At 48.0% G+C, this 26865-nt stretch overlaps 1 protein-coding gene across 1 annotated transcript in view; it reads right to left on the reverse strand.

Annotated features, from left to right (window-relative positions):
- The window catches only part of GCA (grancalcin), a 149249-nt gene that overhangs the window by 89211 nt on the left and 33173 nt on the right, over positions 1 to 26865 (reverse strand). Inside the window, exon 2 of the mRNA XM_078681651.1 lies at positions 19844 to 20002. Coding sequence (XP_078537777.1) covers positions 19844 to 20002 — 159 coding nt within the window. The remainder of the gene's footprint in view (positions 1 to 19843; positions 20003 to 26865) is intronic.

Below are 26865 nucleotides of genomic sequence, written 5' to 3' on the forward strand. Positions count from 1 at the left end.
TTCCCTTTCTGTAGCTCATCGTCCTGCCTGGAACCGGAAGCAGTGTGTGGGTCCTGGTAGGGTTTCCTGTGGCTCAGCGGGGACCAGGGAAGTGAGAGATCCTCCGTTTGCACCGAGGAAGCAAGATGGCGGTTGACTGAGACCGTAATGCACACAAGCTCAGGGCTCCAACGGCCAACCTAAGCAACGTTGACAAATCCTTTTGAAGAAATGGTTGGATGCCATAAATGCGGATGCTACTATAGAGCCCCTTGATTTGGAGATGGGTCTGCCAGAGAATAAATGCCAAGAAACTGAGAAACCGGCATATAATAGAATAACCGCTCTCAGCACTGTTATCAGTTTGGCGGTCCTTCGTTATATTTATAAAGCAATTCCTAAGGCGAGTGAAGGGAACAGGATAAGAACCTACCTTGCTGGGAGCAGTGAAGGCGAAGGTGAAGGTGAAAGTGACACGGATATGGTGCCTAAGATTGCAGCAGCTTCAGCAGCAGCAGCGGCTCAGGCTCGAGCTGCGAGACAGGCCCGCAACCCCCGATGCACAACATCAGCAACAGCCCGCGGAGCCAGCGAGTGAAATCCCCGATGTGGGGGTTGTACAGTCGGAAGGGGCGATTCCACAGGAAGCAGGAAGGCAGGCGCCGGCAATGCCGGACCAGATTCAGGGGCGTTCCCGGCTTTCGGCTGACGTCGGCAAAAGCCAAAGAATCTCGGGAACGCCCCCGAATCTGGTCCGGCATTGACGGACAGGCCCCTCGTCCAATGGCTAGGCTCCATTTATGGAGCCAGCCAATGAATGACGAGGGCCGACCCAAACCCACACTACAGTTCTCATTAGGTTTTCGCCTGCGCGAAAAAGATGCGCAGAGCGCATCTTTTCGCCAGGCAAAACCTAAAAACGATGACGGCACACAAATCATTTACTGTACATTAACATAGTAAAACACCATGTATGATACTCTGCAGATTGGGGAGTTTCTCGGAGTGGCAGCTTCGGTGTCTGTCTTATGTGATGGGTGACAGAAGGGGCTAAAGCAATGGGGTCACATTTATAGCCACTTGTCGACCACTTTGGTGTGTAAGCATCTCTATATGGCATAATGTTCATTAATAAAAAAATCTATTCGTAGACTCCAAGATGTAGCCAATTTGTACATGTGAGTCATGGGCATTTGATTTTCATGAATCTCCATAACTGGTAAACTGTTGGATGTTTCAGAACGTTCCGTGTTCATACTCTTTGATGTGTCAGTTATGCTCTCTTTAAAGAGTATTACATAAAGCAATCAAAGATTGTGTTAACGTGATCATTACCCATTCTTGGGCATGTGAAAACAATTAGTGTGTATCTAACAAAGACACTAGGTCTCTCCTTCATCACAGTCTCCCACCACCCCCACCTACTCCTACCGCCCACAAAATCATGCAACTGCAACTTAGCTGTCAAAACAACAACCTCTCAAATTGTTCTCTTACTAGCTTAAGTAGGAGTGGATTTACTATTCATTATCGGATTAGTATCTACATATATGTCTGCAACAAGCACCACCACCACCACCACCACGATCTGTGTTTACAGGGTCCCAAGGAAATGCTAGAAACGTTTTCCAAGAGGAGTCAACTGCCAATCCTCCAGTTACCTCTTATAGCTACATTACAGACCTCTTGGGAAGGCATGCTCTGAACTGGACCAAATAAATTAAGGACAGAGGTGTTGTAGAAGGATGGATAAAATGTATTCTCCACTAAGACGGAGGTTTCTCCAGAACTTCTTTCTTCAGGAAGGAGACAGAAAACACATTTTTAAGACAATTGATGGAAGTGGTCTGTGTTTCATTCCTACATTCAAAACTATAATTGAGGGGAAAGTTCAAATGAACGTGCAGTAAGTTTGTCAACTTTGGCCAGCTTAAAAAATAAAACTAGGATCTTCTCTGGTAGTAGCCAGTGGCCATGCTGACCAATAAAATTTGAGTGGTTCTGCATGAGAACCCAGTGGTTAAAAACCTAGGTGGAGACCCTATGAGTAAGAAGAATTATCCAGTAGCCGAGGGACCTTAAAAGGAGATAATGCCATTATTGCATGTTAAAAGCCTCAAAGGGTATGAAACTGGTTTTAGAGAATTACATGATACGGGCTAGCAAAAGCTTGGGAAGCAGTCTTCAATACAGGGTTTGAAGAAGTTAATTAAAAAAAAGTTATTCAAATACAGCTACAATAAAGACATTACAAGCAATAGTCAACTGGATAGTTATTGGGTACTAAGAGCCCACTAGTTCTAAAGATTTAAAGTGCTATTAAAGCCCATATTACAGCACATCGGAAAAGGAAGGCAGGACAACCTGTCAAGTTAATAAATGAATAAAGAACTTAAAAGCGATGGAATACCAGTAACTATTTTTTCCAGAAAGATTTACAGTCACAGAAACAGTCATTCATATGTCTACACAGTGAGAGTGATAAAGGCTACGTGCCACAGTGGCGCTTATGAGTGGTGCCCTCCCATGACTAAGCAAGAATGCACCTAGTAAAGCCAAATTAGTCGCAAGACTCATTGCTCTCATTGCAGTCAAGTAAATAGGGGCACAGAAAAGGCTTGAAAATATGGAATTGCATTGAATAATTGACTAGCTAATCGCGGGCCCGGCATTTGTTTAACAAAGCAGTGCTCTAACACATAATAGCAGGAAATGGGTCGTGTTAGCGGGCAGTACCAACAACGCTATATCCTCCAACAGCTCCCAGACAACTCCTGTTGGACCACCAAATTATTATACTTATTTTACTCAGTTGGCCACAACTCCTCATAAGGTTACAATCTTACAGCCCACTTCTAAAATTCACCATTCAAGTTACTGGATTTCAGAAAAAAATAACTGTTAGGATCAGCCAAGGCTACTTGACTTTTCAATGGCTGCTTCAGGCATTACTATTTGGGCAAAATTCAAACTGGCAGTACAAACAACAACTACTTATCCGAAGTAAGGTGAAAACAAGCGAGAATTAAATATCTATCCCCATGCCACTGAGACGATTGGCCAAGAGGCCCCTGTACCAATAGTTCCATACGGTGTGCCTACGCTGCCTACTGTTGTACGGAGAACATAGAAAATAAAGTTTGGGCGGGCTCTGAACACTACTAGAAACGACTAGTGGCTTCACTGGTGCCTCACAGCGCAAACAACACAAACTCCCCAAAAAGTGGCACAAAAACCATAGACTCCAAACAGGAAAGAAATGCAGAGTGTCGGGCGTGGCTGCGTGGCATCCGTCCAGGCTGCAGAAGAGCAGGGTGGAAAACACATTCCTGCACTCCCTGCCTCGGACAAGCCTCACAGCTGGTGATACACTCAGGAGGTAACGGCAGGAGGATGGGAGCACCACCCAGCCGCCCTCAGAGCACAGGGCACCGAGCCCTTTCTACCCCTCCCTGGTACAGAGTGCAGTACCACGGGGCACCTTGCATGTGCACACCCGCTAAACTCACCGGGAGCCTCTGGCTGCAACCAGCACACAGGAAGCTGCCTGCCTTTGGGCGCCAGGAGCAGTCGAGAGCCGGCAGAGTGTCCTGGCCATGCCTGAGCACGCAGGCTGCGCGTGGAAGCGTTCTCCCTTGGACCAGCGGGGCTGCAAACAGACTTTTAATGTACTCACTAAAACTCGACTCGAGGCACACTGAACAGGATCCCTAACGCTTGGTGATTGGCTCAGCTCACTTGAACCCACGCTGTAAAACGGAGCCTTCGCATTTTTACAAGATGCATGCATATTTAATTTAAAAAACTCATTCTCTCACACGCAGATAATCGGGCTACCGTTCTAACTGCTACTCAGCGGGACATAAGGCGAGGGAGACCGAGCACGAGCTTGAAAACAAGACAAGCACCTACCTCTCAGTGCCCTCACTGCGTTAAGAAACTTCTGGATGCCGGCCAGGAAGAGAGCAGTGATCGGCGCGCGGCGGGGACGCTGGCACCGTGCGCGCGACTGAATCCGCGCGTGGCCAGAACTTGTCGCTCCCTCTCCCATTAGGATTGCTGGGCGCGTGCCCAGCACTTGTCTCCTTTTGCCGGCTGACATGATCACAATATTTCTCTGCCGAGAAAGCACTTCCGCCGTCTTTAGGCCGAGACCTAAAAGCACTGCAAAGGTTTACTTCAACACAAAAAGTAGCAATTCCACCAGCTCTTGGAATGTAGACATTCAAGAAGCAGTTTAATTTTTAATTCTCCTAGTGTGTAAAAAAGGCAAAACGAAATGATGGGAGTTAGTCTGCATCCCATTTCATAGTTTTTTTTTTATAAACTAAAAAGTTTGAACCCAATAAGGCTGATCAATATGCTTGCAGAGAAGGATTCAGGATGCAACATTCACAATGAATCAGTGTTTAATAAGTTTTTGATATCCTTAATAGACGAACCCATAAATGACCCATACTTTGCAAAGCAATGCAATGCAGTGTTTAGCTACAAATTGCGAATTACTATCTTTAACTTCTACTTGATAATCCCACCTGGTGTCCTCTTCACACCACTCAACTCATGAAGGCTGAAGTCTCTCCAACAAATGATCGAGATAAAAGATTCTCTGCAAAGCAAATCAAATCTAATAAGATGACTGGCATAAAAAAAGAAAGAAAAAAACACTAAATACAAGTCAAAAGAATACCAGTATGCTGGGTTTTAAAACCTATTCAGAGTTCACACAGGAACACGCTCCAGCAGCAATCCAAAAACTCTGTCCAAGCAGTAGTTTTGTAGTCAGTCATTCTTTACCTGTTTCATGGTAAAACATATCCGGTTTCTGGCAAGAATATATTTAGACTGGCCAAGCTGGTTTAACAGCACTAGAGTCAACATTTCAATCGTTATCCAAAGAGGAGGAATAGAGAACACACAAGAAAGGACAATGTTGCTGCTATAAACATGCACTAGATACATTACCTTTCTGGAAAACAAAAACCTTGAACAAAATTGGGGATGCAAAAGCAGCCGAATCGTTTTAAGAGAAATAGAAAAAATAAAAAGGGGTACAGAGGCAGAGATGACCTGTGCAAAGGCCAGACATGGCCTCAATGGGCTAATCAATTCTGTCTATAATTAGTTTTGGAAAATATAGATTGTTATACGAAGGGGGGAGGGGCAGTGAGATAATTTGATCAGTGATGCAAATAGTTTGCAATCCTGTGCTTTATTTCCTCAAAGACTTTTGAATATAGATCACTGCATCAGCAAACCAGGTCAATATGAGGAGAGATTAAAGCAACAAAAAAAATATGGCCTTAAAAGGGAGGTGGGATTTAAAGCTATTGATCAGATTAAACTGAAAAAGATTTAATGACGCTACAAGCCATTAAGCAATTTGACACTATTAGGAGGTGAACAATGACATTTGACACTATTAGGAGGTGAACAATGACATCTTATAGGGGCATACAAAGTTGTATATAAAGCAGCAAGTACTGCCTAAATCATTAATTGATTTATCATTGAGAATTTTTTGCAATGTTACTATTTCTGGGATAGATACGTTGTCCTTTGATTCTTCTTATTCTGAATCCATAGCTTCCCCATTGTCAAAACACTATATTAGAACAGTGATTTTATTTCCCTTCCAAGAAGTGTAGATTACAAACATTTTGGAAACTTCATGATGAAAATGGAACGGATGGTACAACTACCAACATTAATTGAGGCCCTCGGACCTCAAACCCTTTCTGTACATCAGTGAAGATCGATAAAAAGGGACTCTTCAGACTAAAAACCATTGTTTCTTTATTATCCTTAAAATGATCGTTTCAGTAACAAACCTTTTACTAGAATACTACTGGGGGAAAAAAAAAAAATACTACACCAGAACTCCCCATTTGCATGTTTCTTGGCCATCTCATACATCACATAATGAAATTGGCAGACGTTCGAAATTGGCGGACGTTCAAAGGTCAGCAAATAGTTCACTCAAAAAATAAACAAATAAAAAAAGTTCTCCATAACCCAGTGTTTTCAGTCATATTTTCACTGCCACTGCAGAATGGTAAGTTGAGATCCTCAATAAGAACTGCACTCCTATACCATAAAGCAAAACTACATATCCCACATTTGTCAAGGACCCTGTGATTATGTCTTATTTCATTTCAACTGTGCTTTTTCCTCCACGTTTCCAGAGTTGCAGTGTAGGTGGTCACGGTGAAGCAACTACGCAGACACCTGCTCCACTTACACCTTATTCTTAAGGGCTTTGAATGACAACTAAAACACACTTTTTTCAGCCACTCAAGCTATTGAACTAGCAACGACATGCCCAGCTAATGCACCAGAAAAAACATACATCCCCACCTTGCTGTTTTTTGGGCATTTTTATCCGATGCCCAGGCTGGTCACACCACTGTTTTATGCATTACAAGTAAATAAGAAAAAAATTCCCTCCACAATTTCATTATTCAATTTATATTTATACAACAAAGTTAACGTCTGTTTTATATCCTACAGAACTACTACATGGGTACCCGTGTCACTGTTGCAAAACAATTTCACAGATTAACAATACAGGATTATGAAGCTGGTTTTTTTAAGAAGTTTTGTATAGCGCTAGCCAGATCGCAAGGTATCGGAGCGCTTCACATAATTACAAAGCGGTGCAAAAGAAAGCAAACAAAGCAGAGCAAAGTACAATACAGTGCAAAGAGACATTCAAGGTACGAGTCACAGTAGGAGGAAGAGGGAGAAATCCATTACATGGTTTTGGCCATCCCGGGCGCGGAGCAGAATCTCTTAGGACACTCCAGGGTGATCCTATCAGACAGTTAAGGAGCGATCAAGGAACAGGATTTTGAGCTGACTTTTGAATTTAGGGAAAGAAGGAATAGTTCTGATGTGGGGGGGGGGGGGTTTTGGGGGATAGAGTTCCAAATTTTGGGCGCATTCCCGCCAAAGGACCAGTCCCTGTTTTTTTGTTTGAGTTTTTAGTGGGATCAGAAGTAGAGTGTTAGAGCTTCCAAGGTTCCTGTTCTAACCTGCTTTTTAGGTCGAGGAGTCTCCGGTGGGAGATTTAATGATTTGTAGTATGGGGCTTGAACCCGTCTCTCTTCCATTGGCTGGCTCCCTCAACGGAGGCCAGCCATTGGATAAGAGGGGCGTTACTCCAATCAAACCCCGTCTCTTTCGGATTCGGGGGCGTGTTTTTGGCGTTCTTTCGCTCTGTGACGTCATCAGTCACTCAGAACGCCAAAAACACGCCCCCGAATCCGAAATTTTCAGAGCTTTGCGGCCGCCATTTTGCTGCTCGGTAAAACCAGGAGAGCAGCGTCTACCGAGGAGGTAACAATCCCTTGTTTCTGCTGTGTTCGCGTGCATTCTTGCGCTCTGCATTTCAGAATAATCATACCCCCACCATGCGCTTTACGTACAGTGTGTGGGCGTTTTCATTGCAGTTTCATTGCATCATCGTAGGGGGGAGTTGCACAGTATTTTTTGTACTTTGGAAGCATTCACCTTCACTTACAGGGAGTAGAAGTCTACATCTGTTCATGCCTTGGTACATGAGACTCAGCTTCTAGAAGGCTACGCACACGCCCGCTCTTCACTGAAGCACTTCCATGGGTTCTCTTTGCAGCGGGGCATGGGAACCGGCCGACCGGCATGGTAAGACACTGCTTACCTCGGGGGGTCCCGGCACCAGTTAGGACATCGGTCTGTGGTTAGGCTCTGCTGTTTCTGCAAGCCGTCGCATGTTGGGGACTTCACCGAGTTACAGGACATTCTTGGCAGCCAATTACAATGCTGGTCCCTAGTTTGTGCACTGCCCGTAGTCTCAGAGGTTGCAGCTCGTCCAACACTGACTGCTTCCCGCATTTGCTCTGTTAATGGCAGCAGCCCTTCTTCCATCGCTCTCATTATTAGGATCATGTCCACTGAATGTGTCGATAGAGTTGTTAGGGCCAGTGTAATTAGTTACAGACTATAGTTTGAGGGGTAAGGCTCTCGTGTGGACCACAGGCTTGAAGGACTACAACTCACAAGTGTCCTCATAGCCAATATCAAACCCTGGTTATCAAACCCTGGTTAACTTATTTATTCGTTTTTATATAGCGCGAACGTTACCGGAAGGAGGCGGAGCGCTTTACAATTGAACCAGTTACATTACTTAAGGACTTCGGAGTACATGAATTGCATAAAGTCCATATTCACCTAAGAGTGGTATTAAACGCATACGTCTACTATTGTTTTTCTTTTTTCCAGTGCGGTGTAACTTTTCCTACTACAGACCAAGCAAGTAGCTGTCTGTAAATAAACAGAAGGTGAGATGAATGTCATGGACTCATTTTCCATTAGCAATGGACTCGATTCAGTCATTGGAAGACGTAAAATGTCGATTGAGCTATTGTGCAGGCATTACACACACTTACTGTGAATGTGTACATACATGTGTATAATACATACTAGCAATACCTGAGGTTTATACCCACAGACAACTCACATTTGTTCACCTTAACGTTATATAAAATTGGAGTAACACTTCTGTGCAACACAAAGCAATGTCTGCCTTTAAACGTGGTAACCCTTACCCATTGCATGTATTGTTATTGCCAGCGGGGGCACCGGGGACAAGGTAAGCGATGCTGCGGGCGGGAGTGTGCGGTGAATCTTGCTCCTGCCCCCACAGTCCTCGCACACCTTTCCGGAGCTGCTCGGCTCCGCCCGCCTCCCCCCCTTCCCGCAGCCCTCCTCCGTCCCGCTCTCGCCCTCCTCCTGGGGTGTGGCGGCCGAGGAGCCCCCCAGGGCAGCCCGCGCCCTGCCACCAACCCCGAGCTGCTGCTGCACAGCGTAGGCGCCGGGGACAAGGTAAGCGATGCTGCGGGCAGGTGGGAGTGTGCGTGGAATCTTGCTCCTGCCCCCACAGTCCACGCACAGGGCGTCTCCGTTGTCGTCCCAGCCCCCCCCCCCCCCGACTGTTTCTAACCCCAGACCAGTTGATGGACCACATTTTCCAGCCCCCGCTCCCACGACTGTCTTCACTCATTCCTGAATTTCCTCCCAACGCTCTAGCTGTTCCTCACCCCCTGTATCCCGCACATAGGTCTCCACCCTGCATCCTCTACCAGTCCCCTGTCACTCCTTCTGCGGTGTCCCCATCTAAATCCGCTTGGCTGCACAGCTTGAAGGGCGACATCTGTTTTAAACACTGGTTTTCCTTATTTCTGCCTTTACAAGCTAGCTCAATTTCGCAATCGGGTATTTTAAAGTGAGGCCTTCCTTACTCGCAGCATATTTCGTTTCCTACTTTATGTTGAACAGCCGAGGCCGCAGGTGGATCACGTGAAAGGCATGCCTTTGTATAGTGCTTGGTGTTTCAACTTTCCGATTCGAAGCGCTGTAAATAGCAGCTGTTGCTATTGACTAACTTGTTTGTGCTGGTTTAATCGACCGAGAACATAAGCCGAGTGAGCCAGGAGGTGAACAGATTTCTGTTTGAGTGGACTGCCGGTGGTGTTAAACATTATTCTCCTTTGGGTTTAACGGCATACTTGTTTGGCCTTGTGTTTTGTCCTTTAAAAATCATTTCCATTTGGCTTTCAACTCCAATACTATGTACTGTACAAAGAAAGCGACTGCTGCACCATAAGGCCCACCTTGTAAGCTTCGTTTTGTGTAGTTTGCACTTTTTTCTTTGCTGCTATAAGTAGGCGAGAGCTGAGCACTAAAATACTTTTCCAACTATGTTGTGTGGCGCTCTGTGTGTGGCGCTCTGTGTGTAGGAGTGTGGCGCTCTGTGTGTAGGAGTGTGGCGCTCTGTGTGTAGGAGTGTGGCTCTGTGTGTGTGGCTCTGTGTGTGTGTAAATGCAATCGGTCATGCATTTGCGAGCGATTACACTATTGGCAATGTAAATGACAATGCCATTTATTTTGGATTTAAAAAAAAAAAAAAAAAATGAGCAATGCCAATAGCTCTACCTTTAATAATGCCGAGACCATTGCATTGTAAATGCTTGTTTAAGTTTGGCCGCCAGATATTCAGGTTTGCCTGTGTGAAGGGCTTTGTGGGTGAGGCAGGCTGTTCTAAAGTTCGCCCGCAATTCTATTGGTAACCATTTGAGTTATTTTAGTGCCGGAGAGATGGTCAAATTTCTTTATTCCAGTGACCATTCTGGCAGCCGCGTTGAAGGTTGTTTTCAGAGGAGCAAGATGTATTTTGGGTATTCCGGAGAGGATTGCATTCCCATAGTCAAGTCTTGACAACACCAATCCTTGGGTGGCTTGTTTGAGATCATTGGGTGGAATGAAAGGTTTTATTTTGCTTAGTAGCTTCAGATTAAGGAAGGCGCTCTTAGCAGAGATCTTGATGTGTTTGGTCAGGTCTAGTTTGGAGTCAAATGTGATGCCTAGTGATTTGACGGAGTCCGCTAGGGAGAGATTCTCATTGAGAGCGTCTATATCTTTTAGCCATTCGATAATTTGTGGGTTCTCTTCTTTGTTCGAGATGAGGAGTAATTCAGTTTTGTCAGGGTTCAGCTTTAGATGGTTGCTCGACAGCCAGCGTTGGACTTCCTTTAGTGTTTCGTTGAGTCTGTGAATGTCTTTAGCGGAGGAGATTTCCAGATGAATTTGGGCATCGACCGCATAGAGGTGGAAGGGTATGTTAGCTTTCCTGAGTAGGCTGGAGAGGGGTTCCATGTAGATGTTGAAGAGTTGAAGGGAGAGCATTGAACCTTGAGGAACTCCTCTATTGACTGGATGAAGGTCGGATTCAAAGCTTCTCATTTTGATTCTTTGTGAGCGATTATGCAGGAAAGAGGAGAACCAATTGAGGACCACATCATCTAGTCCTGCCCTTTCTTTGAGGGCTTTGAGGAGAAGAATATGGTCAACTGAGTCGAATGCTGCCGATGGGTCAAGGAGAATGAGGAGGCAGCATTGGTCTTGGTCCAGTGATTTGTGTATGTCATCAATTACGTTAAGGATTGCAGTTTCCGTGCTACACCCTTTTCTGAATCCTGACTGATGTGAGTCAAGGAGGTTGGTATTGTCCAAGTGCCGTGTTAGTTGTTGAAGAACACATTTCTAGTATTTTGGAAAGGAGAGGAAGGTTGGAGACGGGTCTAAAGTTGTTTAAGTCATTTGTATCAAGGCCTGGTTTTTTTTAGCAATGGGGTGACTTGTCCAACTTTCAGGCAATCTGGGAAGGTTCCGGTTTTTAAGGAGCTGTTAATGATCCTGCACCACAGTGGGGCTAGGGAGAGTTTGTTTTTTGGTTAGAAGAGCAGGAAGGGGGTCAAGGGTATGAGATGAAGGTTTCGAGGTGGAGAGAAGTTTGACTATTTCCTCTTCTAGAATGGGCTGGAAGAGTGACCATGGTTTAGTATTTGGTGGTGGAGCGCTACCAAGCACCCCCCCCCCCATGCTGCTATGGGGTCGGGGAGAGCAGTGGATTGCCAGAGAGCGCTCGATCTTGGAGACCTTGTCATTGAAGAAGTTGGCGAAGCTGTCGCAACGTTCTTTGGAGGCCTGTCCATGAGAGGAATCCGGTTTGGAAGTTTGTTGTCTAACAATACTGAAGAGCTCCTTGGGTCTGTTTTTTGCGCTGTCGAGAGCAGATCGGAAATACATGGATTTCTTGTTCTTAATATGGTTATTATACTTCTTCCGGATAGTTCTAAGTTTGTCTCGGTGGGAGATAGGCACGCTTCTTCTCCATTGTCTTTCTGCAGCTCTAATTGTCTCCTTTCTTCATTAGTGTCAGAGTCGAACCAAGGTCTGGACGTAATGGCTCGGTTCTTTCTTTGTTTCAATGGTGCTAGTTTGTCGAGGAGATTTACCATATTAATGGTTATAGAGTGAGGTAAGATCGGTTGTGGATAGATCTTTGTCGTTAGGAAGGAGCAGCTTTAGCCTATCTTCCATGACTTCCAGGGGAATCTGGGAGAAATTTCCATTTGGGGGGATCCTGCACAGGAGGCAGGGATAGGACTCTTTGGTTAATGTGGAATAAGATCATGTGATGAACCGACCAGTCCACTGGGAGGATGTGGTCGATTGTAATTGTGTCTTGTTGGGCAATGATGGCATCCAAGGTCGCTCCTTTATTAGTTTCTTCGGAGCAATGTTGGGAAAGGTTATTGTCACAAAGGAGAGTATTAAGCGATTGGATTAGGGCGTTATTTGATTCATTCCAACGTAGGTTGAGATCACCCAGTATTGTGGTTAATGTCTTTGAGTGCGCAATGGGCAATCAGGTCAGAAAGATGTTCCCTAAAGTAGGGGTGTTGCCGGGTGGGTGGTAGAGAAGGTGACCTACTAACGGGCTGTTGTCCTTAAGCTTAATGGAGACCGATAAACATTCAAAGGGGTTATATTCGCAAGGGTCCATTACAGTAATGGCAATATCCTCTTTATGGATGATGGCTATCCCTCCACCGCGTTGGTCTATTCTGTCTTTATTGATGAGCTTGAAACCCGGGGGCACTAACCTGTCGAAGCAAGGTGGGGAGCACTCATTTAGCCAAGTCTCCGTGATGAACGCAATGTCCGAGTCCTGAGAGAGGATGGCTTCGGCAAGTTCCGGTGCATGCTTGTGGGCAGATCTACATTTAATGAGCATGCAGTTAGTAGATGTATTGTTTTTGGTCGACTGCTTTTCTTAAGGGGCCCTCAGTATGAAGGTGGGGGCGGGTGGAGGTCTGGTAAGCGTCACGGGTGTGAAATCTCTTCCGAAGCCAGTGATCACCTGGATCTTGGCGTTGGTGGCAATTGAGGGATGGGAGACCTAGGTGGAGGCTAGGTCCATAGCTTCTTCATCGGACACTGCTGCTGCAGATCTGAGAGGCCTATTTGATTGGATCTCCACATCTTTACTAGAGTATGTCGGAGCTTCAGATGCGGGGGCTAAAGTTTGAGGGAGATTGAAGTGGGATCCCTGCGTCAGTTCTAGGGGGCCTTGGCGGTCGTTTCTCGGGAGTGGGTAACTTTCCAGAACAGGAATTAAGAGGAAAAGAGTCAGTCGGATCGGAGGCCCTGTGTTGGACATGTCGGGGCTTACGAGCCTTATCTAGGTTGGAAAGGATGTCATCCAGGCCGCTGCATATCATTTCTAGCGGACTCTAGTAAGGTTAACCGGTGCGCCATATTTTCCAGGGCTGGTGATGAGCAGTTTTGGGTAGGGGCATCTCGAGGAAAGGGGGGCCAGGTCCCCATTAGGGGTTTAGTGCTGGGAAGGTCAACCTGGCTGTCAGTATTAGAAGCCCTTGGTAGGGGGTTAGGTCTTGGGCTCTTCCGCCATAGGTCGGTTAGAGTGATGCGGGGGTCAGTAGACCAGGCTCTAGGGAGGGTGTTATGTTGTTGGAGCGGGTAAGATTGCTGGGGCGGTGGGGCTTGGTCTTCTCTGGTAGGTTGATGGGGGTCAGTGGGCTGAGCTCCTGGGATGCTTGAGTGATGAAGAGAAGGAGAAGATAACGGGGGATGCGGGCGCTGGTCGTCTTTAGAGACCTGAAGGATATGGTTCACATGGACAGCGCGATGAGGGGAGTTTGAGGGGGGGACTGGGGGGGTCTCGTCTGGAGGGGGGAGGAAGATATTTCCAACTCCTGCAGAGGGAGGTAGCTTAGGGCATTAGGATGGGGTGGAGAAGGACGCCGTGACTGCAGGTGTGCTGAGCAAAGGGTGGGGAAGAGGGAGTCGAAGGCCTCTAGGTTCTCATTGTCCTGTACCAAAACTGTGCCATTTGAGTAAATGGTCACTGAAGTATTCCCTCTTCTATTTGCTTGGTTAGGGAGGGAGGTTGTCAATTTGCAGCTGTGTGAGGTGGTCATCGTTTTAGATATGTGAAGTTGCATTCTCAATACGGTGTTCCAGCTTTCCGGACTATGTGTGTGGAAGATGAGGTCCATCTTAATCTGTCCTTTGGAGGAGCAGTGGTATATGTCAGCAAATAGAGTTTCTGGGTGTTGTCTGATTAAATTGTGTTTGTGGTTTCTTCTTGCTTTTGGAGAGAGGTTGGGGGGAAGCTAATCACGAAGGCGTTCACGCCGTGAGGTTTCATATGGGTCAAGGTAGGAGGTACGACTGAGGGTGGCGTGCCTGGTGGCATTATTGCCGGCTGTGTGGGGGGGGGGGGGGGGGGGGTTAATGAGATGAGCAAGGGGACTAGAAGGTTTGCCTTGAAATGGGGGCCGTGATTGAGGAGGCAACGAGTAAACTAAGTGTTTGGTTGAAGGTGTTGTGAAGAAGGTAGTGGGGGAGCAGGGCGTAGGCCGAGGTATGGGAGTGGATATTGCAGGAGGGTGAAGGAAACATGCAGTAGGTTGATACCTTAGAAGGGTCCTTAAGACGCTAACTTCAGTGGAGTAGGCGGAGGGTTGACCTTATTGATTACCATCCTACTTGAGCTTTCTCATGGTTAGGTTACCTGGGGGGTGGGGGGAGCTATCCTCTATGATATGGGGCAGGTGGGAAGGGCTTGCGCAGGAGCAAACTCTCGTTATTTCAGCATCCTAGGAGGTGGCCATCTTAGGGCCAGGCATTATCCATCGGTCCAAGCCTAGCTCCATACTGTTAAATTAGTAGGCATGGGGAGCCCACCGTGAGCAGCAGGTGGGGGGGCCTTTCCTCAGCCCGCAACACGATCCGGCAATGTTGGGGGGGCAACCAAGCTCGCTGTATGAATTGGTAAGGTGGGGGCAGCCTCTACGATCTTCCCCTCAGATATTGCATGTCCTGGGCGGCGGCCATCTTAGGGCCAGGGATCGCCAGATCAATCATATCCCCAGTTGAAGCGGTGAGGTGAAATTATCCACCCCACCGTGTAGCGCGGGTGCGGGGCGCCTTACCCCTGCATGTTGTGTCCTCCCTTGTGCAGGGGGGGCAGACGCGCCAATCTTCAGCGGCCGCAACGGACAACGCGGTATCACTCGTCTCCGGTGTGGGCCCGGGGAGTCTCTCCACTCCGGTCTTCACTACTGCCAGGTCCATGCCGTGTCCTTCCGGTGGCATGAGATCGGCCCGACCAGCTTGGGAGGCACAGAAGCAGCTCCCTGTTCCTGGGAAGACCAGCAGACCAGACGCGCAGACCAGCGCGGTAAGTCCAGTTCGGGGGTTAGATGTCTTGAGGCGGGGTGAACGGGGAGAACGGGCTGCTATATTTATTATGGTTCTGGAAAATATTTCCGATAAAAGTATGGCTCTATATTAGTCAGCAGAAACGAATAGTTTCTTACCGGTCGGTGTAGTTTTGCAGCTTGAAGATCTTTCTGGATTCACTATGCTGTGCATATTCCGCAATCTGGTGCTTGGGTCCGGATTCTTCTCTTTTTTTTTTTTTGTCGTAGCCCAGGTGGGCGTAGACGTCCCACCATTTGGTGTACCTTCGGTGACGTCGGCGTGCTTCCGGCGGAAGCTACCACCCTTGGGCGCCATCTTCGGATTCTTTTTTTCTGTCTTTCTCCTTTTCTGTCTTTGTAGTGAATCCATGGCTTTGTTTGTTAATCCTTTTTTCAACGTAATTCTTTTCACGTATCCTTTCACGTATCTTCTAAGTTTTAACTTTCTTTCTTTCTATGTGTTTCCACCTTCTTCTCCGGCCTCATCTTTCTGGTGGAGGCGGGTGGGTTCGCTAGTGAATCCAGAAAGATCTTCAAGCTGCAAAACTACACCGACAGGTAAGAAACTGTTCGTTTTGCAGCGTGAATCTTTCTGGATTCACTATGCTGTGCATAGATTTTGTAGCGTTTTCCTCACTTTTGTGGCGGTTGGGTGGAAGATGAGCGTTGGTTGTTGAATATATGTTGAAGCACTTTCTGTCCTACTTGTGCTTCTTTGTTCATCTGTACATCCACGCAATAGTGCTTAGTGAAAGTGTGCACTGAAGCCCATGTTGCCGCCAGGCATATGTCCTGGATTGGTGTGTTGGCCAGAAAAGCAATTGTTGCTCCTTTCTTCCTGGTGGAGTGGGCCTGTGCCCCTCCAGTTAGTTCCTGGCCAGCTTGTTTGTGGGAGAATTGTATTGTCTGTGCGATCCATCACGCTATGGTGTTTTCAGTGACTGGTTTGCCCATGTAACGGTTTACGAAGGATACGAAGAACTGTTTTGTTTTCCCGTGTTCCTTCGTTCTCTCAATGTAGTGCATCACAGCCCTTCTAGCGTCTAGGGTGTGGAGTGACCTCTCTGCGCTTGTGGTGGGGTTTTGGAAGAAGCTAGGTATCTGAATACTCTGGTTCATGTGGAACCTTGACACCACCTTTGGCATGAAGTGTGGGTCTGTTCTCATCACGACCCTGTCACTGTATCTGGATGTAGGGTTCTTGCAGTGTGAGTGCCTGCAGTTCGCTCACCCTCCGTAGCGAGGTGATTGCCACCAGGAAGGCCGTCTTCATTGTCAACATTTGCAGTGATGCTTTGTGAACGGGTTCGAAAGGTGCTTTCATGAGCTCCGTCAGTACCACATTTAGGTTCCATGCAGGTGGCGGCATTCTTTTTGGCGACGCTATTCCTTTAGTTCCTTCCAGCGAGGATGAGCTTAGCCTAGCCTTAATTAGGTGCGTGAGGTACCTTAGCACCGTGGATTCCTTGGTCAGTTTCCTTTGGAGCTGTTTCTTGCAACACCATTGAGTGAATCTTTTCCATTGTTCCCCATAGCACTTGCGTGTGCTGGGGCCTTCTTGCCTCTCGTAGCACCCGCAGGGTGCTCTCTGATAGTTTTAGGTGTGCGAATTCTAAGTCCTCAGGAGCCAGGCTTAGAGGTTGAGGCTCTCTGGCTCTGGGTGTAGGATTTCTCCGTTTTCCATGGAGAGTAGGTCTCTTCTTTTTGGGAACTTGTGTGGTGGCCCCTGCGCCATCTCCATTATCTGAGAAAACCAGGTCTGTCTGGCCCATTGTGGTGCCACAAGGATGAGCGTCATGTTGCTCTTCATGCATTTGTTGAGAACCCTCGGGATCAGTGGTATCGGGGGGAAAAGCGTAGGCAAATGTTTACAACCAGCTTATCCATAGGGCATTCCCCTGGGACAGTGCCTCTGGTTGCCTGGATGCAAAGTACTGGCATTTTGCATTCCGGTGTGTTGCAAATAGGTCTATTGTTGGCGTGCCCCATTTCCTGAATAGTCTCGGTTTCCTCAGTATGGAGTTCCCACTCGTGGGACGCTGAAGTCTGCCTGCTGAGCCAATCTGCTTCTACATTGTCCTTCCCTGGCAGGTGTATGGCTAGCAGGTCTATTTTTAGTGGTATAGCCCATTTCCAGATCTCCTGTGCCAGGTTTGACAGAGGGTACTGTGGAAAATTAGTACTGTTTGGTAAACATTATCTGCGCCATCTTGCCTTTTCCCCTGATGCCACACTTTTTGTCGTACGCACCCGCCATTTTAGGTGCCTCGATCAGAACCACCCTCTGCACGCCACTGGCCCCCAACACAGCCCTTCGCCCTCACAAACCCCCCACGCTCTCACATGCCTTGGGTCATAAACCCCTCTTCAGCGCAGCTCTGCCTCAGAACCCCATCCTGTTCCCAGCGTGACACCTCCCTTCATTCCTTTCATGGTCCCAGGCCCTTTGATACAAACCCCCTTTCCTGTGTGCCCGTTTGCCTTCCTCGTTCCCAGGCCGCCACCTAGCTCTGCGGATACTGTTTATTGCCCCCCCCCCCCGGACAGTAGGAAGCTTCCCCCCATTAAAGGACCCTCGAGTTGATCAAAGCCCCCACCCTCTGAGATCCGATCAACCCCCCACATTCCGTGAATCGGCGGAATGTCCAGCTGCGCGATGATCATCACCTGTTGTGACCGGGGTGGGGACTTCAACTGTAAATGTGTGTGGGAACGGGCCTGAAGGGGAGAATCCGAGGATGTCCTTTCATACTTCAAAGCATTACAAGAATGTGTTACCTGCAATAAAATTCGTAAACTGTGTATAAGAGGCCAGGCCTCAGAGATGCGGGTAGAGCACCGCGTGACGATACTGGCTGTCTGAACTGATGTGTTCTCCTCCGGAGAAAATAAACCTTGTTTCCTGCCTTCCAGTCTCCAGCGCCTGCCTCTTCATTGATTAATATTTCGTGGGTTAAAGAGGCGATACCGCCGGGCAAATATTGATTGTCCCTGACCTAGTTTTTACAGTACGACTGAGTTCCCCCCTGTTTGTTTATGTAAAACATCGTTGTGGTGTTGTCCGTTTGTATTAGCACCTTCTGGTTGTACAGGTGCTTCTGGAAAGCCTGGAGGGCTAGCAACACAGTTTTCAGTTCCAGGTAGTTGATGTGCCTGACTGCATCTGTAGGGCTCCACAGACCCCCTCACTCTGAGCCTGTTCTCCCTCGGTGTCGATCGGTGATTTTCGACGACTTCTGCTGTTCAACAGCTCTCGGCGCCGGGGACTCCTTCTCAGAGGATCCGCTGGGCCTGTGAGTACTCGCGGGCGCCTGGTGTTTTGGCGTCGGCGTTTTCGGGGCCTTGCCCTCGTGTTTGAGACTCAGTCTCTCGGGTTCTTGGGGGCCAGAGAGTCTCCTACCTTATCAGAAGTCTTCGTGTAATCGGTCTCTACGACAGTGTAGCTGTCGTCTTCAGCAGCAGCGTTGTCCTCTTCCTCGGAAGACATCCCCAGCTCGTAGAGGGACGGAGTCGGAGCCTTCCCCTGCAGGGCGGCGTGCGCTACCCTCTGTCTCTCCCTCACTCGAAGTGTCTTCGGGGCGAAGGCGGAGCAGGCGTTGCAGTCCTCGCTTTTGTGATTTACCGGTAGACAAAGGTTGCATACCGGGTGCTGGTCCTTCTGCACGTACTTGTGGTGGCAGTTACGGCAGAACTTGAACGGCGTGTTGTCCATCATCGAGCGTCCAGGGCCTCCCTGGTCGCGTGTTCGTCGAAGATCTCGATGAATTCACCTTCTCCTTCGCCGACTCCTCGTCGATGAAGTCTCCTGGAGTTTTCAGATGACTTTTCTTTCCAATTTCTGCATTTTCCTTCTTCTTTCTCCAAAAATGTCTGGAGCCCAAACGGGAACGATCCAGACCAGACCGCGGAAAAAAAGAATCTGAAGATGGCGCCCAAGAGTGGGAGCTTCCGCAGAAAGTATGCCGACGTCACCGGAAATGCAACCAAGGAGGTGTGACGCCGACGCCCACCTGGGTACGAAAAAAAAACAACAAAAAAAAAAGAGAAAAGACTACGAATCCGGACCCAACCACAAGACCGCGGAATAATGCACAGCATAGTGAATCCAGAAAGATTCACGCTGCAAAACCCAGTGGCTCAGGTCTGCAAAAGTAACACATCAACAAAAATCAATGGGGAATGAGCTTTGATTGTAGAGGTGGTTGTATGAAGAAGAAAACAAATATTTGAGGGGTAATTCCTTGTGAAAAGGGAAACTGAAATGCCCACTGCTGTATAATTATGTATATCTATTGAAATTTGTCAGGCTTGCTCATGAAGCACACCATTGTGGGGTCCCCATTTTGGGTCCATAGCAAACCAGATTCAACTTTGTTGTACTTAGTTCACAAATATTGTAGAAAACAATACCTTCATTGAGATCACCAACATTTGCTTACCTATTTGGAGACCATTTTATTGGGTTTGCCAAAATGTATTTGTCTCTGTAACATAGTTTAGATTATCTGAAACAGATTGTGTTGCAAAAACCAGCGGAAAGAGAATGCTACAGACGTGCACTTCATGCTTACATTGATTATCAATACTGCAATAAAGCAATTATAGGAGCAAGCAAATTAAAGACTTTGTTGTTCTCAAAAGAATGGTTCCGTTCCTGGCCCCATCTAAACAACTAGGAGTTAAATGGAAGATAAAAATACCCACAAAAAAAAAAATACATCCCCACTAGTGAACATTAAAAGCTGTTAACTTACTTGTCCTGCTACAGCAGTGAAGTAACTCCACATAGGATCGCCAGTTGAATATGGGTATCCGGGGTATGCACCAGGCGGCACACCTTGTACTGCACCAGACATAGCTTGCCCCATTTGCATCTGCATTCCAGACATCTGTGCTGCACTGTAGCCAGCATACTAATCATAAAGGAAACAATTTCAGTTTTTATTTTGAGATAGTTACAAATATAGCAACTCCAAACAAAGAAAAAACGCACTACAGAAAGGGTTTATCTTCAATGCTCAGACTAAAGGTTTCTGGATTAAATATTCCAAGCAAAGCAAGACAAGCATTTGCAATGCAATAGATCTCGCATTAGGAAAGTTTGAGCTATTGGTATTGTAAATGGCAAATTTTGTATATATGTGTTGGTTTTGAAAATAGCTAAATTAAAAGCTTTGTTATTTACAATTCCAATAGTTTTAACTTTGGCAAATGTGACACCTATAGCATTTGTAATGCAATATGTGTTGTATTTATCTGACTTAGATGTATTGATATTACAAATAACAATGGCTTTTATTTTTTTAAATAATTAATACAAAGACAAGTTATTGTAATTAATAAATGGCAATAGCTTAAACTTTTGTAAATAACTTTTGTGAAGATTATGTTCAGTGTATTTTATTGTGACGAAAATCCAAGAACAGAAGTGAAATATTATCATCTTTTTGTGACATTTGTAATAAAGCTTGAAACATTGAGAGAACATATTTGAACTAGTTGTTGTTGAATGGTTGCACAGATTGATGCTGTGGCGTTCAGTAGTGATGTGGTGGCGACGAGTGATGCTGTGGCGTTCAGTGATGTTGTGGTAGTGCATAGTGATGCTGTGGCGTTCAGTGATGTTGTGGCAGTGGATAGTAATGCTGTGTCGTTCAGTGATGTTGCGGTGCCCCCCCCCCCCCGAGCAATGTTGCGGTGCCCCCCCCCCCCGAGCAATGTTGCGGTGCCCCCCCCGAGCGATGTTGCGGTGCCCCCCCGAGCAATGTTGCGGTGCCCCCCCGAGCAATGTTGCGGTGCCCCCCCGAGCAATGTTGCGGTGCCCCCCCGAGCAATGTTGCGGTGCCCCCCCGAGCAATGTTGCGGTGCCCCCCCGAGCAATGTTGCGGTGCCCCCCCGAGCAATGTTGCGGTGCCCCCCCGAGCAATGTTGCGGTGCCCCCCCGAGCAATGTTGCGGTGCCCCCCCGAGCAATGTTGCGGTGCCCCCCCGAGCAATGTTGCGGTGCCCCCCCGAGCAATGTTGCGGTGCCCCCCCGAGCAATGTTGCGGTGGCCCCCCCGAGCAATGTTGCGGTGCCCCCCCCGAGCAATGTTGCGGTGCCCCCCCCGAGCAATGTTGCGGTGCCCCCCCCGAGCAATGTTGCGGTGCCCCCCCCGAGCAATGTTGCGGTGCCCCCCCCCGAGCAATGTTGCGGTGCCCCCCCCCGAGCAATGTTGCGGTGCCCCCCCCCGAGCAATGTTGCGGTGCCCCCCCCGAGCAATGTTGCGGTGCCCCCCCGAGCAATGTTGCGGTGCCCCCCCCGAGCAATGTTGCGGTGCCCCCCCGAGCGATGTTGCGGTGCCCCCCCCCCCGAGCGATGTTGCGGTGCCCCCCCCCCCCGAGCGATGTTGCGGTGCCCCCCCCCCCCCCGAGCGATGTTGCGGTGCCCCCCCCCGAGCGATGTTGCGGTGCCCCCCCCCCCCCGAGCGATGTTGCGGTGCCCCCCCCCCCCGAGCGCTGTTGCGGTGCCCCCCCCCCCCGAGCGATGTTGAGGTGCCCCCCCCGAGCGCTGTTGCGGTGCCCCCCCCCGAGCGCTGTTGCGGTGCCCCCCCCCCGAGCGCTGTTGCGGTGCCCCCCCTCCCGAGCGATGTTGCGGTGCCCCCCCCCCCCCCCCGAGCGATGTTGCGGTGCCCCCCCCCCCCGAGCGATGTTGCGGTGCCCCCCCCCCCGAGCGATGTTGCGGTGCCCCCCCCCCCGAGCGATGTTGCGGTGCCCCCTCCCGAGCGATGTTGCGGTGCCCCCTCCCGAGCGATGTTGCGGTGCCCCCCCCGAGCGATGTTGCGGTGCCCCCCCCCCCCGAGCGATGTTGCGGTGCCCCCCCCCCCCGAGCAATGTTGCGGTGCCCCCTCCCGAGCGATGTTGCGGTGCCCCCTCCCGAGCGATGTTGCGGTGCCCCCCCCCCCCGAGCGATGTTGCGGTGCCCCCAGAGCGATGTTGCGGTGCCCCCAGAGCGATGCTGCGGTGCCCCCAGAGCGATGCTGCGGTGGCCCCCCGAGCGATGCTGCGGTGGCCCCCCTGAGCGATGCTGCGGTGGCCCCCCTGAGCGATGCTGCGGTGCCCCCCCCCCCTGAGCGATGCTGCGGTGGCCCCCCCCGAGCGATGTTGCGGTGCCCCCCCCCCCCGAGTGATGCTGCGGGTGCCCCCCCCCCGAGCGATGTTGCGGTGCCCCCCCCCCCCCCCCGAGTGATGTTGCGGTGATGCGATAGAGTGAGGGAGGGCGATAGAGGGAGGGAGATAAGATAGGGCGGTGGATAGGGTGAGGGCGGTGGATAGAGTGAGGGAGATAAGATAGGGCGGTGGATAGGGTGAGGGCGGTGGATAGAGTGAGGTTGATTGATATGGCGGTGGATAGAGTGAGGGCGGTGGATAGAGTGAGGTTGATTGATATGGCGGTGGATAGAGTGAGGGCGGTGGATAGAGTGAGGTTGATTGATATGGCGGTGGATAGAGTGAGGGCGAGGGAGAGAGTGAGGGTGATAAGATAGGGCGAGGGAGAGAGTGAGGGTGATAAGATAGGGCGAGGGAGAGAGTGAGGGTGATAAGATAGGGCGAGGGAGAGAGTGAGGGTGATAAGATAGGGCGAGGGAGAGAGTGGGCGAGGGAGAGAGAGAGGGCGGTGGAGAGAGTGAGGGCGGTGGAGAGAGTGAGGGCGGTGGAGAGAGTGAGGGCGGTGGAGAGAGAGAGTGAGGGTGATAAGATAGGGCGAGGGAGAGAGTGAGGGTGATAAGATAGGGCGAGGGAGAGAGTGAGGGTGATAAGATAGGGCGAGGGAGAGAGTGAGGGTGATAAGATAGGGCGAGGGAGAGAGTGAGGGTGATAAGATAGGGCGAGGGAGAGAGAGAGGGCGGTGGAGAGAGTGAGGGCGGTGGAGAGAGTGAGGGCGGTGGAGAGAGTGAGGGCGGTGGAGAGAGTGAGGGCGGTGGAGAGAGTGGGGGCGGTGGATAGAGTGGGGGCGGTGGGGGCGGTAGATAGAGTGAGGGCGGTGGGGGCGGTGGAGAGAGTGAGGGCGGTGGAGAGAGTGAGGGCGGTGGAGAGAGTGAGGGCGGTGGAGAGAGTGAGGGCGGTGGAGAGAGTGAGGGCGGTGGAGAGAGTGAGGGCGGTGGAGAGAGTGAGGGCGGTGGAGAGAGTGAGGGCGGTGGAGAGAGTGAGGGCGGTGGAGAGAGTGAGGGCGGTGGAGAGAGTGAGGGCGGTGGAGAGAGTGAGGGCGGTGGAGAGAGTGAGGGCGGTGGATACCTTCCCGTAAATCATTTTTGTTTTTGAAATATTTATTCTTAAAAAATGTTTCTCTGTGTAATTAAAAAGAGCCTCCATATTGCACTGCAGCTCAATTGGGGTAAATCAAATAGAACAACGTTATCAGCATACATTAAAAGGCAAGGCGGTGTAAAGCAGCCAAAACGTGTCGTAGCAGACAAAGAATACAATCACTTTGAAACAACCCATAAACGGTCTGTACTCTGTCTTGCTAGACAAACGGTTTGTGAATATATATATATATATATATATATATATATATATATATATATATATATATATATATATATATATATATATTATCACAACCTCCGTCTGGTGAAGCCGCCGCTCCACCACTACCAATTTCTGCGAGGACGAAAAAGAACAAACCCTTCTTGTTTGAATTTCAGTGGATTTATTTCATAAAGTTAACCCAGCAAGTCCGCATGACGCGTTTCGCCTCCAACACGAGGCTTGGTCACATGATAGCGTCACGGAAGAAAAACAGGATATTTAAGCATTTACAACTGGCGGAACAGGAGGAGTCAACTGATCTCACTCCTACGTTTTAATTTAACTCTTGCTTCTCCAGTGCAATGCAAATTTTATGAGTGCAAATACGCAAGTGCAAAAAAGATAAAGGGCACAGTGCCCATCATAATAGGGTAAATACAATTCAAATTTCGTGCTCCGATCACACACTATTTCATACAAAGTTTTTAAAAACCCACAGTTCTGTACATGTGACAACTTAATATATATATATACACACACTCCCATCTAATTATATATATACATTCAACTAGTTGCTATCAAAAATATATACTCTATAATACAAAACTACAAAAATATGCATCTATAATAAATATATACATTTTCACATAATTTTATAATATATACATTTCCCAAATATCCAAAGGAAAACTTTAAAAAAATATATACTCTCATTCTATTTATACCTGTGTATGTATGTTTATCTAATTGTTGATCAGAACACTGTTGACAAATCATATCGACCAGCAACCATAATGCACATTAGCTGGTCAGTCAAGTATTCTCCCCCCTTCTCCCCCTTCTTATTATTCTTATCCATTCTCATAATCATTTGCTATACTCCTATCTACACAGGAGAAATTTCCACTCAGTTGTATATCCTGTGTATGACCCACACCTTACAGTGACTACCAACAAAATCTGTAAAAAATCAAAAAATCACCAAAAAGAAAAAACACTCTTTCTTTTAAAATCTATTCATTTTAAATGAGTCAATAGGGGGAAGGACTTGTTCTGACACATTCCTACCACCACCCCTGTGGACCTTCATGACACCAGTATCCCAATTCTTACTTGACCTATTTCCAAATGTATCAATATGCTTTTGTCAGAGTATTACAAAGATTCATTTCGCATGATATGTCTAACTGAACGAAATATATATGGAAACAACCAGAATTGGAGCGGATCCGAAGGCCCTACAGGCAAGTGTATAAATCTTCACTCGCGTTCATGCCATTCGGAGTCTTGCTGTCCAATTCCAGTATATACCTCGTCTCCAAAGCTCTTAACTTGGCATTCCTATCCCCCCCTCGCTTTAACGGAGGGACACAGTCAATGGCATAATATTGTAACAAGGCTGCATCACTGTTATGTTTAGCTTCAAAGTGGCGAGCCACCGGATAGCTCTGATCTTTCCCCACAATCGCCCTAATATGCTGAAGAACTCGTTTATGTACAGGCAACCGAGTACTCCCTACATAACGGAGGGCACATGGGCATTGCAGTACATAGACTGCAAAGTCTGTTTTGCAGGACATCCTTTTCTTAATTTTTACCGGCTCTTTTCTGAAAGGTACATTGTACTGCGTTTTACTGCAGCCATGTTTACAGGCCTTGCATACAGCACATTTTTTAAAACCTCCTCCCAATGCCCCCCATGTGTCGGAGACTCGTTTTTCGAGGAAATTATGGACCAGCTTATCAGCCATGGATCCAGACCTTCTGAAAGTTATTTGTGGTTTGCCATGTATATATCTACCAATAACAGGATCCCCTGTTATTAGATTCCAGTTCTTGTAGAATATCTTGCGAATCTCCTTATGTTGCCTACAGTATTTTACAATCACCCTGGGTTCGATCACCAGGTTGTCAGTCACTTCAGTAGATGGACCTTTCCTGGCCCTTACTGCAAGTGCTTCCTGCCGGGGAATTGCATTGGCTCGATTTGTTGCTCTTAAGATGGTTTTTAACGAGTACCCACGTAACAGGAAGCGATCTCTACTTTCCTCTTGTGCCTTCATGCAGTCCGCATCCAGACTACAAATTCGCCTAATCCGCAGCATCTCCCCAAAGGGGATGCTGCTGATTAAGTGCTGAGGATGATGACTTGACGCGTGTAAAACGGTGTTGCCCGCCGTAGGCTTTCTGTGCATTCTTGTGGCTATACCTGACCCTGTGACAAACACTTCTGTATCCAGGAAGGCGACGGATTTGGAATCGATATTTGAAGTAAACATCAAATTTATACCATTGTTATTTAAAGTTACCACAAAATCTGACGCCTCCTGCTCCGTACCACGCCACATAAAGAACAAATCATCTATGTACCGTAAGTACAGAACCACATGCTTCTTCATTATGTCATTTAGCGTGCCCCATAGGACCTGCTCCTCCCAAAGCCCCATGTGCAAGCACGCTAGACTCGGAGAGAAGCAGGCCCCCATTGCTACGCCCCTGATCTGTTGGTATACCTGGTTATCAAATAAGAAGAAGTTTTGTTCCAAACACAGTTCAATCATAGCCAACAACATCTTGTTATGCACTGCAAAATTTAAAGGTCTCTGATTTAGAAAGAATCCCAGTCTCTGATTTAGAAAGAATCCCACCGCTCTTAAACCATCTGCATGTTTGATTGATGTATACAATGACGAAACATCTAACGTCATCAACAAACAATTTTCCTGCCATGCCACCTGATTCAATTTCCTGATAAAGTCAGACGTATCCTGGACATATGACTTTAAACCTTTTACCCAGTCCTGTAAGAAAAAGTCGATGTAGCGCGAAATGTTCTCAGTGGCGCTATTGATTGCCGAAATAATCGGCCGACCTGGTGGAAAATTAATGTCCTTGTGCACTTTCGGTATAAGATAAAATGCCGGGATTACAGGATAGTCATTTTTCATGAACTTGTGCTCTTCCATGGATATCAATTTAGCACTTCTCCATGCCATCAACTTTGAGTTGAGATGCTCCCATGCAGCCTTGACTATAGTAATGTTACTCTTTCTATAACATGTAGTGTCAAGCAGCTGTTTTTCCGCTTCCGCCACATACAACTCCCGAGGCCATAAAACGATGTTCCCGCCTTTATCGGCCTGGCGGACAATTACATCAAATCTGCTCCCAAGTTTGGTGATTAAACTTTGGTAGCATTGATTTTTCTTATCGATGACTCTATTTCTTTTATTTATGGCTATGTAGAGTTGATTAAGATCTACATAC

The sequence above is a fragment of the Lissotriton helveticus genome, chromosome 3_1, assembly GCF_964261635.1.
Source record: "Lissotriton helveticus chromosome 3_1, aLisHel1.1, whole genome shotgun sequence".
Classification (NCBI taxonomy): Eukaryota; Metazoa; Chordata; class Amphibia; order Caudata; family Salamandridae; genus Lissotriton; species Lissotriton helveticus.